Source organism: Dama dama, chromosome 10 (assembly GCF_033118175.1).
Source record: "Dama dama isolate Ldn47 chromosome 10, ASM3311817v1, whole genome shotgun sequence".
NCBI lineage: Eukaryota > Metazoa > Chordata > Mammalia > Artiodactyla > Cervidae > Dama > Dama dama.
The window spans coordinates 1798495-1813230 of NC_083690.1; the positions used below are offsets into that span (position 1 = coordinate 1798495).

Genomic DNA, 14736 nt, shown 5'->3' on the forward strand with positions numbered 1-14736 from the left:
GCGGGGGCGGGGCATCGTGAGTCACGTGCCTGCTCTCTGAGGCGGGCGCTGGGAGGAAACTCTGTGTGTGATTGGTCCGCGGTAACCAGGTGCCCGAAGGACGCGTTCCGGTTGGCAAGGGCCAGCCAGGCGAGCGGCCTTCAGTCGGGAGGCGGCGGCGGAAGGAGGAGGAGCTCCGGCCGCGCTCTCTCCCGGCAGTGGCTGCGCGTCTCAGCGCACCTTGGGTCCCCACCCCTTTTAAATAAGCCGCGCTGGTCGCCGCCTTCACAGACTGGTTGACTCCGGGGAGGCGGCGGCGGCGAGACAGCGCGGGTGCGGCCGGGCCCGGAGCCCTGCCCCGGGCCCGGCGGCGGGGCGGACAGGAGGGAGGCAGGCGAGGCCGCGTCTACATGCGCGGCGCAGCCCCGGCATAGCCCGGGTCGGCCGGTGCCCGCCGCACCATTGTTGGGGGAGGGGGCGGTCTCTGAGCTTGGCGGAGTCCGGGGCCGAGCGGAGGCGCCCCATGGGGAACACGCTGACCTGTTGCGTGTGCCCCAGTGCCAGCCCCAAGCTGGGCCGGCGCGCGGGGCCGGCGGAGCCAGACTACGAGTCTGAGGTCTACGAGGCGGCGGCCGGAGACGCGGTGGCCGTAGCACCGGCGCCGGCTGCCGTGGAACCCACCGAGGTGGATTTCCGAGCGGGTGAAGGCCGCCACCTGCAGCACATCAGCGACCGGGAGATGCCCGAAGGTAAGGAAGCGGCCGGCGCGCCTCGCCCCTCGCGGGGCCGGCGCCGTCTGCTCTCGGGCTTACCTCTGGCCTCCGCCGACCCCCAGGTCCCCCGAGAGGAAGCCGCCGCCTAGGGCTCCTCCCTGCCTGGAGTTGGCTCTCTCGGGGCTGGGCACCAAGGACGGAGGCTGGCCCTGCCTGGCGTCCCCACCCCTTATTCTTTATCCGTCGCGTCCGGCCAGTCTTTCTCCCTCTTCTCTACCCGAACGCCCAATTCTTCCCCATTCCCTTTTCGCAACCCGACCCAAGACCCTCAAGTCTGTGGCTCCTGTTCGTGATTCTATTTAACATCTCGTGGGACTTTGTAAAGACTTTCTGATGTATTCTCTCGTTTCTCAATGAAAACTTAAATACTCCCAACTTCGGCGATATCCATCCCATCTTCCTATCCTTACCTCTTCAGATGGTACCTAAGAGAAGGAACGAGGTAAGGATCTAGATACACTTCCACTCGTTAGGATAGTTGATACTCGGGACAATTAAGACAGATTTTAGGGTTTGTTATTTAAAATCAAAACTGATATCGACAGAGTTAGTGTGGCGTTAAGTAATATTGTGTCTAGAGTTGTCCTGATTGAAGCGACCTTATTCTAACTATAATCTGAAAACGATAAGAAAGAAAAAGGTTAGAGGGGGTCTTAAAATAACTGAACGGTGTGAAACGTTACTGCAACGGCTGCAGGGAATAGTTTTGTTGTTGTTTTTACCCAAAGACGATCCCACGGAGCTCTGATTAAGATTCCCACTTTGACACAAAAATGTCTTCAGCTCCCCAGCTTTAACCAACTTCACTTGCATGTTGCCTCTTCTAAGGGAGGATTGGGGGTGGTTCCTGAGACTGTTGGTCAAAAGTTTCAAAGGAGAAAAAAGAAATTCAGACTTTAATTTGTAATACAAAGATTTGGCAGTTAAGATGGCAGATCCTGCAGGAAAGTTGTCTCCATGGCTACCTCTCCTTCCAACCCCCTCCTGCCGGTGGAATCCTATTCAACTTTTATAGTGTTCAGGGAAAATTCTGAAGACGAAGTGGCTGGGGGTGGGGGTGGGTTGTCATGGAGAAGAGGAGAGAGAGGAGAGGAAATGTTTGATTTTTTTTTTTCCTCTAGAATTTTGAAACTGGACGGCTCTAGGTTTTTAAAAACAAAGATTCTGGATAACACTGTGGCTCATTAATAAAGACTGTGTTCTTTAAAGTAGAAAACATTGTGCCGTGAAGATGTTAAAGCCCCACTGGCCCACTTGTTTCATTTAAATGCCAGAGAGTATGTCTTTATTTCATAGAGGATATGTCTTATAGCTCTTCTATTTAAATTTCATTTGGGTTTACTTAATTTCTTTCAAAGTTAGGATAGGTAAGCCTGTGAACTCACCCATATGATGGACATGGCTTTGTAAGTGGAAAGTACTCCCTTTTCAGAATAGTCAGATACTGTGAAAGAACAAATTATGTAAATTAATTGTAGCTTTAAAAACAAAGCTTGTGCATACCTGTGAAAACTGCTCAGCTTGTTGCTATAAGGTAAGCCTCTAAGTGATTTTAAAAAACAGTAGTAGGCTAGTGTAGGGAGACCAAAGTTGGACTTCTGTATGATTCTTTTACGATTTACAACGTATTTTCGGGTGTATTTCAGCTGACCCTTCCATCTATAAATAAGGCCTGTGAATATTCTCCCTGTGATGCCAATGAAGAAGCCAAGACTTAGAGCTCTGAAATAACTGTGTAACATAGCTACTGAACAGAAGAGACAGACTTGAGAGTGGTAGATACACCAAATTCAGTTGTTGGGTGCTTAAAAAAAAGTTTGGAATGCACTTTTTATTTTATAATTTATGCATAAGATAGGCCTAACTCAACTTCAGTTTGGTTATTTCCATTTGAGTTTATTGTTCACAACTCAGAAGCAACACATACCTCTCCATTCTGTGTCTGTACATTTATTACAATGGATAGGAATAAAAGAAGTCGTGAAATAGCCTCAATTTACCAGTCAGGTAAACATGTTGGTATATTTTAAAGCGTTTGTTCTGCTGACTCGAATTGAAGCCGAGAATGCCCTGGACAGAGGGACATTAGGAGAAACCGGTAAGCGGGCAGGTAAGGTACGAAGCATTTAGTGAGGGGGAGTGCTGAGTCGGGAACTAGAAAAAGAGAGTTCATGAGCACAGAATTTACCTTTTTATGTTTGACATGATTGTTAAAATTTTACTTAAATTTGTCTCTCTCTTTTGGCATTCAATAAAGTGATGAGAGAAACCTCAATTTCAGCATTTGCCTATTATTAAGTTTCCATAGATAGGAGGTCAGAACACGAATGTAAAGTGCAAGCACATTGGAAGTTTGCTCTTAATGTTTTTATTTCAGACAATTTTATATCAGTTTCCCTGGAAACTGAGAAATACCTGCATTGATATAAAACATTTTGGCTTTTCAAAACCAAACATAAATGATGCTGTGTGTTTTTCTTCGGAAACCTTTGAGAAGAACATGATTTCTTCAAGCTGTTTCAGTTAACTCCTAAGAACCTAGTATAAATATCAGATAGACTCAAAAGGATTTTGTCGCTATCTTGCCTTTCACAGTGTATCCAATGTAGCTGATGTTCGTGTCAATAATAGAAAATAAGGTGCTGAGGTCCTGTTACCTGATTTTACTCTAATGCATCAGCTTTTCAAACAGCCTTCATATTCTCCTCTCAGGACCTTTGCTCATTCTCTGGTGCAAGCTGCTCTCTCAGGTGATTCCTTCCTTCCATCCTCCAAGGAGTGGGTAGGGAAGGAATTGACAACGTAATGGGGGAAAACCTCTGAGCAACAGGTTTTTCCTCCTCTCAGTAGCTATTATAAACACTTTTTTTTTTTTTACTTTTTTGGTAACAGTAAACATTTGAGGTAAAAGATTTGCAAAATACTAAAAAGTCATTCACTCATACTCAGAATATCCAGAATTTTCATTAATATTTTGGTGTTGGTTCTTCCTGAACCTTTTGTATACGAATAAACAGAATGTTGTGTTTATTGTATGAGATTGTTCTTTGTGTGCCACGTTGTAACTTTCTCTTGTAAAGTGAAGACGGGAAGCTCCTGGAACCGCGCTGACACCTGAAGCGTGCTCCAGGATGTATTTCCACGCAGGTGCATGTAGCTGTGCAGTCTGCTTTTTACCAGCTGTTTAATGGTTGGAGCATCATTCATTTACCCACCCTTTATGGTTGTCTTTTATAATCTCATCATATTGCTTTAATCTGGGCACAGACATAAAAAGTGATGTATCGTACTTCCCTGTAGAATTCTGGTCTTGTGGCTTTGTCTTACGACTTAATTAAATTCATAGGGTGAGTCATTTTGTAGTTAAGGTATTTTAACATTAAATGTTCTTTCCCCAAATTGAAGTTACCATTGATTTTTCACTGAACAGTAGATTTCCTCTCTTAGGTTTTTGTGGGTCTTGGTAACCTGTCGGTGTCTTTGAGTCTGAGTAACTAAACTACCGCTCGAAGAGATCTGAAATTAATGCTGGTCTTGGGTGACAGACACATCAAAGGACAACATTAGAAGAAATCTTAGATGATGAAGGAAAATTGGGAGAAGCATAAATGATTTGGGGTACCCTGAAATGGATGACTATTGGGCACGATTTAGGGGCAGGACAAACAGAGGTTATACTGACAAAACCCAAACCCTAACTCTGGTCTTTACTTCCTTGAGGTACCTGGGGCCTGTTGACACAGGAATAATGTCAAGTAGTGAGACACTGAGAAGAAAGAAAATGATGGTCACGGACTGGGGAGGGGGCAGTGTTACTGGGGGTGGTCTCCTTAAGTGACAGTGAGCATCCTAGGAGTGAGGGGGAGCCGTGTGAGGTCCTCAGAAGGAAATATGCTCGGTGTAGGCAGAGGACAGAAGGAGGGTGGCTGCAGCTGAGTGAAAGAATGCCAGGAGGAATATCAGCGGGTTAAGGCCTTGTGTCTAGTAGACCTTGACAAGAAAAAATACGGATTTTAGTCTAATTGTAATGGGAAACCATTAAAAGGTTATATGCAAGGGAATGGTGATAACTCTTAAAGAAGGGGAAGGAGACGTGGGGAGAGGGGAGGGAGATCAGACGAGCTACTCTAACGTGGGCAGGGGTAGAATGAAGCAGGGAGACAAGCTAGGAGGCTGGTGTAGTCACTCAGCTGAGAGCCAACAGTGGTTTGAACAAAAAAGCAACATTAATAAGGGCCTAAAACAGGCTGACTTGAAGAAACTGAGTGAATCTAAAAGTAGGCTAACAACAATATGAATGGGATAAGTCACAGAAAAAGAAATGCAGATGGCTTTTAAGCATATCCTCACACATAAGAGAAAGGAAAATACAACTACTGTAGCTTGTGTTGGGAGAAAATTCAGAAACTTGGCACTGCATTCTTTGGTGATACTGAAGAAAGTTCCATTCATATATTGCTGGTAAAAATGGGAAATTGGTCAACCCTTGAAGGGGAAGTTTGCACAGTCTCACTTAATCCAGAGATCCTACTAAAGGAATTTATTCTGAAGGTATAGGCTGCATATGTTGCATTATCTTCAGTAGCAAAATACTGGAAATAATTCAGATGTCCAGTAAGGGACTGGTAAACTAGCACATCCAGACACTGAAGAATTAGGGAGCTGTGAAGGAGCTCTCTCCACTGCAGGGGATGTTAACCTGAAAAAAAATGGGGAGAAAATATACACTAATCTCCATGACAGAAGCAGGAGAAATGATATGTATTTGCTTATTAAAGAAGAAAAAGGAAGAACACTAGGAGAAATGCTTGCCCTTGGGTACTCTTATCCTCTTTCCTTTAGTGGGTGGCCTGACTCAATGACATGAGTTTGCACAAACAGAATCGTGTAGGACTGGGAAGCCTGGCGTGCTGCAGTCCATGGAGTTGCAAAGTCAGACACAACTTAGTGACTGAACAACAACAAAGCACTATCTATTTAAGATGTTATTTGGCTGAGGGTGATAAGTGGACATCAGTTTTCCTATGAAATGCTAAATGTTCACTTTTGGCTTTTGAGTTAATTTGTGAAAGCTGTGATGTGTCATTTATTATGCTTTATATAGTATATCCCCTCATGGATTGCAGCCTTGTCATGGTGAAGGGGCTTGTGTAACTCAGTGAAGCTATAGTGTATGGATTGCTCTTGAATTTCATTTGATTCTTATCATGTTCTGAGTTAGGCAGTGTAGGGATTCTTCTCTGAGGTATAGAATTGTCCAAGGTTTTACTCATTTTTAAAACCTTGATAGATCAGGACTGTAAATTCCATGTACATGACATATAGGGATAAAATGTATTGATGTCATTTTGTGCTCTGCTTTGAAATACTACCTTTTTTCTCGCCCCTTTTAGAAAAATTGTTTATTTTTAGGGTATTAAAGTAATAAAACTTGAAGAGTTAAAACAGTAACATTGTATGATGTGAAATGAAATCACCGTAGCTTGCAACCCAGAAAGGTTCTTAAAAGTCCAAGAAGCCCGAGCTAAGTACTCTTTAGAAATACATAAAGCCAGGTATACTTACCTGGATATCATCTCTTGGTCATCATCATTACAGCATTTGATTGAGGATTAAGGTAAGGCAGGACTGAGAACCAAGTTAGAGGCAAGCTGAGAAGCAGTTTGGAAGCCAGGTTGGTCAGAAACTGGGGAAGCAGGTCAGTTGCGGGGGTTGCAGGAGCATGCTGTGTGCCCTCCGGTGAGACAGCCCAGGTCAGCATCTGCTGGCAGGAACCGCTTGGCTAGGGTGTAAAGTGTGGACCCAGATGAAATCACCGGCTGACTGTAAGACATGAAATGTATTATTAGCCATAAAACTAATATACTGTAGTACTAGGGGTGATAGGGCAGTTCAGTAAATGGAGTAAACCTTTAAGTAAACTGGAGCCCAGAAGTTGGCCCAGAAAATGCTGACAGTCCTCTTTAGTTGCAATATATGAAGTGAAGAAGAACTAAAGAGCCTCTTGATGAAGGTGAAAGTGAAAGAGGAGAGTGAAAAAGTTGGCTTAAAGCTCAACATTCAGAAAACTAAGATCATTGCATACAGTCCCATCACTTCATGGCAAAAAGATGTGGAAACAGTGGCTGACTTTATTTTTCTGGGCTCCAAAATCACTGCGGATGGTGATTGCAGCCATGAAATTAAAAGACGCTTGCTCCTTAGAAGAAAAGTTATGACCAACCTAGACAGCATACTAAAAAGCAGAGACATTACTTTGCCAACAAAGGTCCATCTAGTCAAGGCCATGGTTTTTCAGTGGTCATGTATGGATGTGAGAGTTGGACTATACAGAAAGCTGAGTGCCAAAGAATTGATGCTTTTGAACTGTGGTGTTGGAGAAGACTCCTGAGAGTCCCTTGAACTGCAAGGAGACCCAACCAGTCCATCCTAAAGGAGATGAGTCCTGGATGTTCATTGGAAGGACTGATGTTGAAGGTGAAACTCCACTACTCTGGCCACCTGATGCAGAGAGCTGACTCATTTGAAAAGACCCTGATGCTGGGAAAGATTGAGGGCAGGCAGAGAAGGGGACGACAGAGAATGAGATGGTTGGATGGAATCACCAGCACAATGGACATGGGTTTGGGTGGACTCCGGGAGTTGGTGACGGACAGGGAGGCCTGGCATGCTGTGATTCATGGGGTCGCAAAGAGTCGGACTCGACTGAACTGAACTGAACTGAAGTCAGTATGTTGGCATTAGTCTCCTCCTGTCAGATGATTTCTTGGTCACTACCCTCTCTCTGATATTTTGACAGGGAAAAATCATTTATTGACAGTTTGACAGCATAATTTTAACACTTTTAGGCTTCAGTAATACATCTTGTTTGTCCTAAGTTGCCTTTATTTTCATATTTTTAACATCTGCAATTGAGATGGATCTCACGATTGATAGAATGTTAGGTTGGAGGAAAAGTAATGTTCAGTGACCTGGTATTTTACAGGTTTCCTCCTGGGAGTGTTTATATTAAGACCCGAACTTAAATTTTTTTAGTCATCCTTTTTCCACATAAGTCTATCATGCTGTCAAATAAGTTGCAATTTAAATTGGTAATATAAAAGTGATGGGTCTTAAAATATAACTTTAATGATAACCCCTAATCATAAGCTCAAGAATATTTCTCCTGGGTTAAAACATTCTTAAAGATTGCTAGAGAAGTAATTTTAGGAAGAATTCACATATAAAATGCACAGTAATTTCTCAAAATACCTCTAACATTACTGTGTGTGCTTGTGGGAGAGGGGATGAGGGGAAGTGTGGGTGGTAATGCTTTGCTTCAGAGTTGACAATCTTACCTTTCTGACAGTGAAGAGTACGGTAGATTTTTTTCATCGTCTCCTTAGACTCTTGGCAAAACAGTTAATGGAGTGTGCAGAAATATTGTGTGTATGTGTGAGTTTACTGTCTAATGGCTTACCTGTCAAGTCTATTATAAAATAGTGATGTAGTTTTCACTGGCAAAAAGTGCAAGTTGTATAGAAAATTGTTATATAGGCTGTAAACAGAAGATTAATATTTTCTGAAAACCTCATGCAAATTGACAGCAGTAAGGCCCTGGTATGTTTAGTATGTATGAATGATAGGCAGCTCACCAAAGTGGAAATGATGCTGATAATTATGGGAAAGTAGTAAAAACTGTGTAATCGAAAGAAATACAGATTAGATCTACAGTGCTGTTCCTTATTTATATTAGTAAGACCCCCCCCCCCAACTGTACAGAGCAGGGGTCGGAACTAAAACTGTCATGATTGGTAGTATTATACATTAATGTGGCCCCACCTTCTTTAGGAAGCAGTTTAGCACTGTACCTTGAGCCATGAAAATGATCTCACCTTTTGGCTTAGACATCCCACTTTTGAAGATCTTTGCTAAGGAGAAAAAAACCATTATTTATTTAAAAAGCTGTATAACAATAGATGAAAAGTTTCCTCATCAAAGAATAGAATGTTGTAAGTACCTAAACCCCAGCAATAGGGGATTGGCTAAGTCCAGCACAGGAATAACGCTTGATGGGCTGTTGTGTATTCATTAAACAGTAAATATGCAACAGTCAGATGTAGAAGGGTTGTTAGTAACAAGAAGACATAAATTATACACTAATTAGAGCTTGGGTTGTAAGTCTGTGGGTTAATTTTTAAATAGGGTCATTTTGGCTCATGCAAATTTTTGTTCATGACATTTGTTAAAGGAATGAGCAAGTGACTTTTACCTTTCCCCACCTTCATTGTGATCATCAGTACTGCTGGTTATCCAGGTCTCTTTCAGTTGCAAGTTTGAGAAAATGTCTCAGAATAGCTTAAATTAAAAAGTATATATATTGACTTTTATATAACTGGAGTTGAATGAGTAAATTAAGCAGTACTTGACCCAGGAGTTCAATGACCTCGCAGCCTGTCTCAGTTCTGCTGTCCTCTGTTGATCTCTCCTGAAAAGCCTTTCCCCTCATGATGGCAAGAGGAGTGTCCAGCAGCCCCAGACTAGCTAAGGGTCCTAGGGCACCGCTCTGCCTTCTTCTGCTTCTTGGGAAGTTCCAGGAAAGCTGTGATCTATCAGTCAGTTCTGGGTCATGTGCCCACCCTTGAAACCTCTAGGGTAGGGTAGGGGGAGTGCCAGCTCTTTTCTGATCACTTGGGCAAGTTTACTTTTTTCCTGCATGTTGTCATTTCTTTTATCCCAGCCTTCTTGCTTTCTGTATATAGATCCGTAGTAGCACATCATAGCATACCTGGAACACACCCTGGGTGTGTGTGTGTGTGTGTGTGTGTGTGTGTGTGTGTGTGTGTTAAAGCTTGCTTCTCTTTGATCCTGACACTTATTTTTCCTGGACTTCCATTGACTCTTGTTAAATTTTACCATTCCATAAACCCTGATGAAAAATATGGCTACTTTGCAAGCATTTCTGCTTATTTTTTAGATTCCAGTGTAGTCTGTTTACTTTCTGGTACAGGTAAGTAGTCATGAATCCTTTCAGAAGCCTTAGGTCGAAAGTCTGTGCCTGTCAACTTTATGTATAACTGAAATAATTTATTTTCCCAGTGTCCCACTTTTCAAATCTGTAGGGGGGAAAAAGCTTTAAAATAATTTTATGGGTCTTTTACATAAAACTGTTGAGTAGAATATTTTCTCCAAAAACAGCTTAATAAACTCCAAATGCAGTGAAGGAATTTTCACAAAGAACAAAGCAGTCGGTTTAGCTATGTAAATTTCTAGTGCTGGCAGTAACAATTAAATTCCCATTAAACCAGGAAGTCCCAAATTACTGTTCATGCAAAATTCTTTCTTTGGGGAAGAAAAGGATTCTAGGTAGATAACATTTGTGAAATGCTGGGTCAGACAGAATTCACTGTGGGACTGGTTAGTTTTTATTTATTTATTTTTTCATTTATTTTTATTAGTTGGAGGCTAATTACTTTACAATATTGTAGTAGTTTTTGCCATACGGGATGGGGAACACCTGGTTAGTTTTTAATGTATCAATGTATATATTCTTTTGATTCTCAGCGATAATGTGTAAGTCACGTTGACCACCAAAGTCCCCTTTAAAAATAGGCCAATTATTATGTGGTTTGGGAAATGCTGCCTTAACTGTTGCTCTTTACAACTCTTGGTCCAGTTTCTTAAAAGATTGTTTAATTGGTTTGAGGTGGACTTCACTAAGTAACTGCCCATAGGGCTTTTAGGTTTGTTTTAAACAACAACCTTACTGTCCAGCATGGCAGCTTGTGCTTGCTTGATATTTCTGCCTAAATAGAAGACTGTCCCACCTTGGTGCAAGGTGAACTGCCAGCAGACCCACCGTTTTTATGTAGGTATGGGCAAAATTTTTTTCAAGCAGCCCTTTGATGTGCTCCAGGAAGTACTCTTACTGAAGCCCTCTATTAATCATGCAGCATGAAAGGAAGAAGTGAGAGTTTAGCTTTGGAACTAGAGGGCAAAGTTAAAACTCACTATCCTGGAAGTGTTCCTGTGGATGAGAACATTGAACTCTTATGTAATCCTCTTAAATCTGCCATGATGAATAGCCCCTAGATGAACGGCAGCCAACTAAATGAGTTCGTTTGTTGAGTGTAGTTGGAATTAGCCATTAGATTGTCTGAAGAACGTTTGCCAAAAGCAGCTCATTTGGTTATAGCGTATTTGATTGATTGAGCTGGTATCTGATAGTAATTGACTACAGCATAACTTGCTTCTTGAGACTTCCTGAAATGTGCTAGTAATATCAGCTTAAAGAGAGGTGACTGAATTTTTAATCAGTACGTAGGAGGGGAATCACATACATGATTCGCCTAAAAGTGGCATAGATTAGGTGCAAGTTAAAAAAAAAAAAGCCTAAGACATAGCCCTGGTTTTATTCCACATATATGGAGAATTTCTACAATTTTTCTGTTTCCCAATAGAATTTTTGTCTTGTTGCCTTTACTACAGTTTCCTTCTTGTCATTGCTAAACGCTCTTCTTAAGACTATTAAACTTGATTAAAATCAGCGTGTAGCTGTTTTAAAAGTCATGTCTTTTTCTACTCAACTAAATTGTCACACCTTTTTCTCTTTTTCCTGTGCAGACTTAGCTTTGGAATCAAACCCTTCTGACCACCCAAGGGCAAGCACAATTTTCCTGAGCAAATCTCAAACGGACGGTAAGACAGTGTTTTCCCCCCCTGAGAAAAAGATTGAAAACTGTTTTTGTTTTGTGTATTACAGGAAGATACGGAAAAGCACTTAGGATGGTTGAAATTTTTTTTTTTCATATGTGATAATACTTTAATATGTGATGTTTTATTTTAATGTGTGATGATACATTTTTCATTTAGGTGTCACTGTTTTAATGAGGAGAAACACTTAGACCATCTGTTTATACACTGCTATTTCTTTATCCACAGTCAGCTTGCCACATGATTTAGTTGTGGTCTGTTTTTCCATGCTACTTTGTCCTTTTCCTTTCGCTCCAAGAGCGCATGAGTTAAAGATGAATGATACGGTTTAGGTCACAGTTAGGTTTGCATAATCAGTTCTTATGTATGGGAGTCGAGGCTTGGGATTTCGGCACCATTTTGCACAGTGCTCAACCGGGTGAACCTCTCTCACATCCAGATTCATGTGAATTTTTAAGTTCTTTTAAAAGTTCTTTCATCCTGATGTAGTGCTGGGTCAGGGTAATCAGACCAATGTGCCTGCCATATGGGATTTCCCAGAAGGTTATCCTCAGTATGGGAAACCTTGTGTAAATTTCTAGTGTCCTGCTTGTTTTAAGATGAGAATCAGAAGTTTTTGCACTCCTGCTTGTCTTGCCTGCTTGTCTTCCTTAATATATGTTAAATCCTAGTTTATTTGCTAAAAAGCCATATATGATCAGGTTTTTCGGTTGTTTATGAGAGCAGGAATACCAGAAGTGAATGTTCTATAATATTTGAAGTAATGCAGCACAGTAAAAAATAGAGGGTTCTTTTCCTCTTTTATTTTCATTAGATTACTGGTTTTTATCAAAGGGTCTGTCTCAGGAACAGCCAGACGGAAGAGGGCCAGGCATGGGGGCAGGGCCCAGAGTGTACCACATGTTCTCCAACCTGGGAGCTCCTGGGGTTTCTAGTTTGCATGTTCTTAAAGTGTGTGTACTTTGCCTTGAGGCAATTATTTTTAGTTAGGATTACTGTATTTCTCAGTCTTTTCCAGACTCATGAGCTGCTCACACTGTAGAGAGGTGGTGGAGAGAGTAAAAGAAACACTCTCCCATGCCCCTGTCTCTCCTCAGTCTAAAGGAATTCGTGCTTGTGATGCCATGGGAAAGTGTGTGGCCTAAGACCCTCTTTGAGCTTATATTCTTCTGGCCTTTGTTGGAGCAAAACAGTTCTATGTGCTGTCGATGTATGTTCAGTGAGGTCAGCACGTATGTTAAAATTCATAGATTACTTTCCAGTGTGTAAAGAACCTGTATTTTTTAAGTTGGGTGTTTGAGTAGGTGACCAATAAGTGGTTCAGGATGCTTCCAGAGACACGGGTGCTTGACCAGAAACTGGAACTTGGAGTTGTCATCTGTTAATCCTGGTGACTAAAGTACATGTAGAACTAGAAAATACTACATACTGTGCAGCTGGTAAATTTTTTTATTAGCTAAATATCTCACCTGGCCTAATTTGCTTTGTCCTTTTCTTTTGTAAGTGGAGAGTCTTTGATTTGTACCTAATACAGAGTATCTGTTAGTATTAGTCAAATAGTAAAACTAAGTTTTTAGATATTATTTATAGGATTCATTTTGCTGGGTGGTTTAAATTATATATTTTGTTGGAAATTATTTTAAAAAACAGAATGAAATTTTAACTCATTGTGTATATTGGTAATCCATCAGATAATTAGTGACTTATTTTTCTATGGTAGTTTTATCAGAATTCATCAGTTAATTTTTTTTTTTATTCTTAGTGCGAGAAAAGAGGAAGAGCAACCATTTAAACCATGTAAGTAAATAGTTGAAAAGTTAAGAAATCAATAGTTTGATTAATTAAAAGCATGTCTGCCATGATTCCTAAAAAGTATGATGGATCCAATACTATTAGCATTAACCTCTTATTTATAAAATTTCTGAATCTCTAGTTCCTAATTATCAAGTATATTCAGAAAGGTTTTCGACTTAGTAGTACCCTTTTTTTTTTAAGGGTCCTGACATTTAAGTTAAATTTCAATAATATGGTTATAACATGAAGATCTACCTTAAATTCTTTTGCCTTAAATTTTTTATCTTAGTTTTTAACCAAAGTAATAAAAGTGTAATAGGTAATTTAATTTTTAGCGCCGTCCATTGACTTCTTGGCACAACAGGTGAACGCGTAACTTCCTCGTCCACCGTGATTTTATTTCCCTCCTTCTGTTCCCTTTACATGCATCAGTTTTTATTAAACCGGAATCCCTGTTTACATTATGATGACTAAGCAAGTGTTGTTCATTGCTGAGCCATATAGTTCTCTGTGCCACCTCCTTACGCACCTTTCATTCTTTTTCTTCAATATTAATGAAATCTGAGCACTTCCACACTTCTCAGGGTAATCCAGTTCTGCTTTTTCTAGCAAACATGATCTCACACAGCCCAACATAGTTGAGTAGCTCCCTGGCCAGTCTCCCTGTTTTCACATTCTTCATTTTTTTTCTGTGGAATTAATTTCCTGACTATATTCACTTGCCTGTTTTCTAACAGCTATTTTTTCCCCCAAATGTTGTAACATTTGTCACATGCCTATCAAAAATATTTACCATCCACAAAACCACATCTGTTCCATTTCTTCTTGGAGACACTCTTCGCCAACCTTTTGTCTTCCTACCCGCTACATACTAATGATTCCTGGACTGGCGCTGTGCCTGTTTTCCTGGGATATCTGTGTGAAGTCACCTGGGATCTCACATCACTGCTCTCTCGTGTTGGATCCCCTATGTCCTAGATTCTGTTTCCCTCTGTCTTGTTTTACTGGAGCACATTATCCTGGAAAAAGGCACATGAGCAAAAATTTTATAAAGACCTAGCCTCTGTGAAACTCCTTCTGTTTGATAAAGTGTAGAATTCTAGGTCGAAACTAATTTTTGCAGTTTTAGAGACATTTCCCTCTTGTCTTCTCATTTACAGTGTTGCTCTAAAATCTATTGAATTTGATACATTGTATATTACCAAGTTAGTCTTTGCTCCATTCCTTCCTCCTGTGGAACCTTGTAGTACCCTCTGTCTTTGTGGGGTTTTGAAATTTCATAACATGGTTTGGTATAGACCTTGTCACGCTATTGGGGCATTTAAACATGCAGAACATCTTTTCTTCTAGTGAATTTTTTTGTGTGCTGCTTTGGTATTTTCTGTTTTTTTCTTTTGGATTCCTGTTAGATGTTGAAAATTTTAGAGCAATATTTCTGCACAGATTTTTTTCCTCTTCTGTTTTCCATTTTGTCTTCTTGTCCTACTTCATGGAGGTT

At 41.0% G+C, this 14736-nt stretch overlaps 1 protein-coding gene across 1 annotated transcript in view; it reads left to right on the forward strand.

Moving 5' to 3' along the window:
* Nucleotides 1-347: 347 nt before the first annotated feature.
* LOC133063264 (cyclin-Y-like protein 1) overlaps nt 348-14736 on the forward strand; it is a 35260-nt gene continuing 20871 nt past the window's right edge. The window contains exons 1-3 of the mRNA XM_061152379.1: nt 348-728; nt 11355-11429; nt 13207-13241. Of these exons, the coding sequence (XP_061008362.1) occupies nt 503-728; nt 11355-11429; nt 13207-13241 (336 nt within the window). The 5' untranslated portion in view covers nt 348-502. The remainder of the gene's footprint in view (nt 729-11354; nt 11430-13206; nt 13242-14736) is intronic.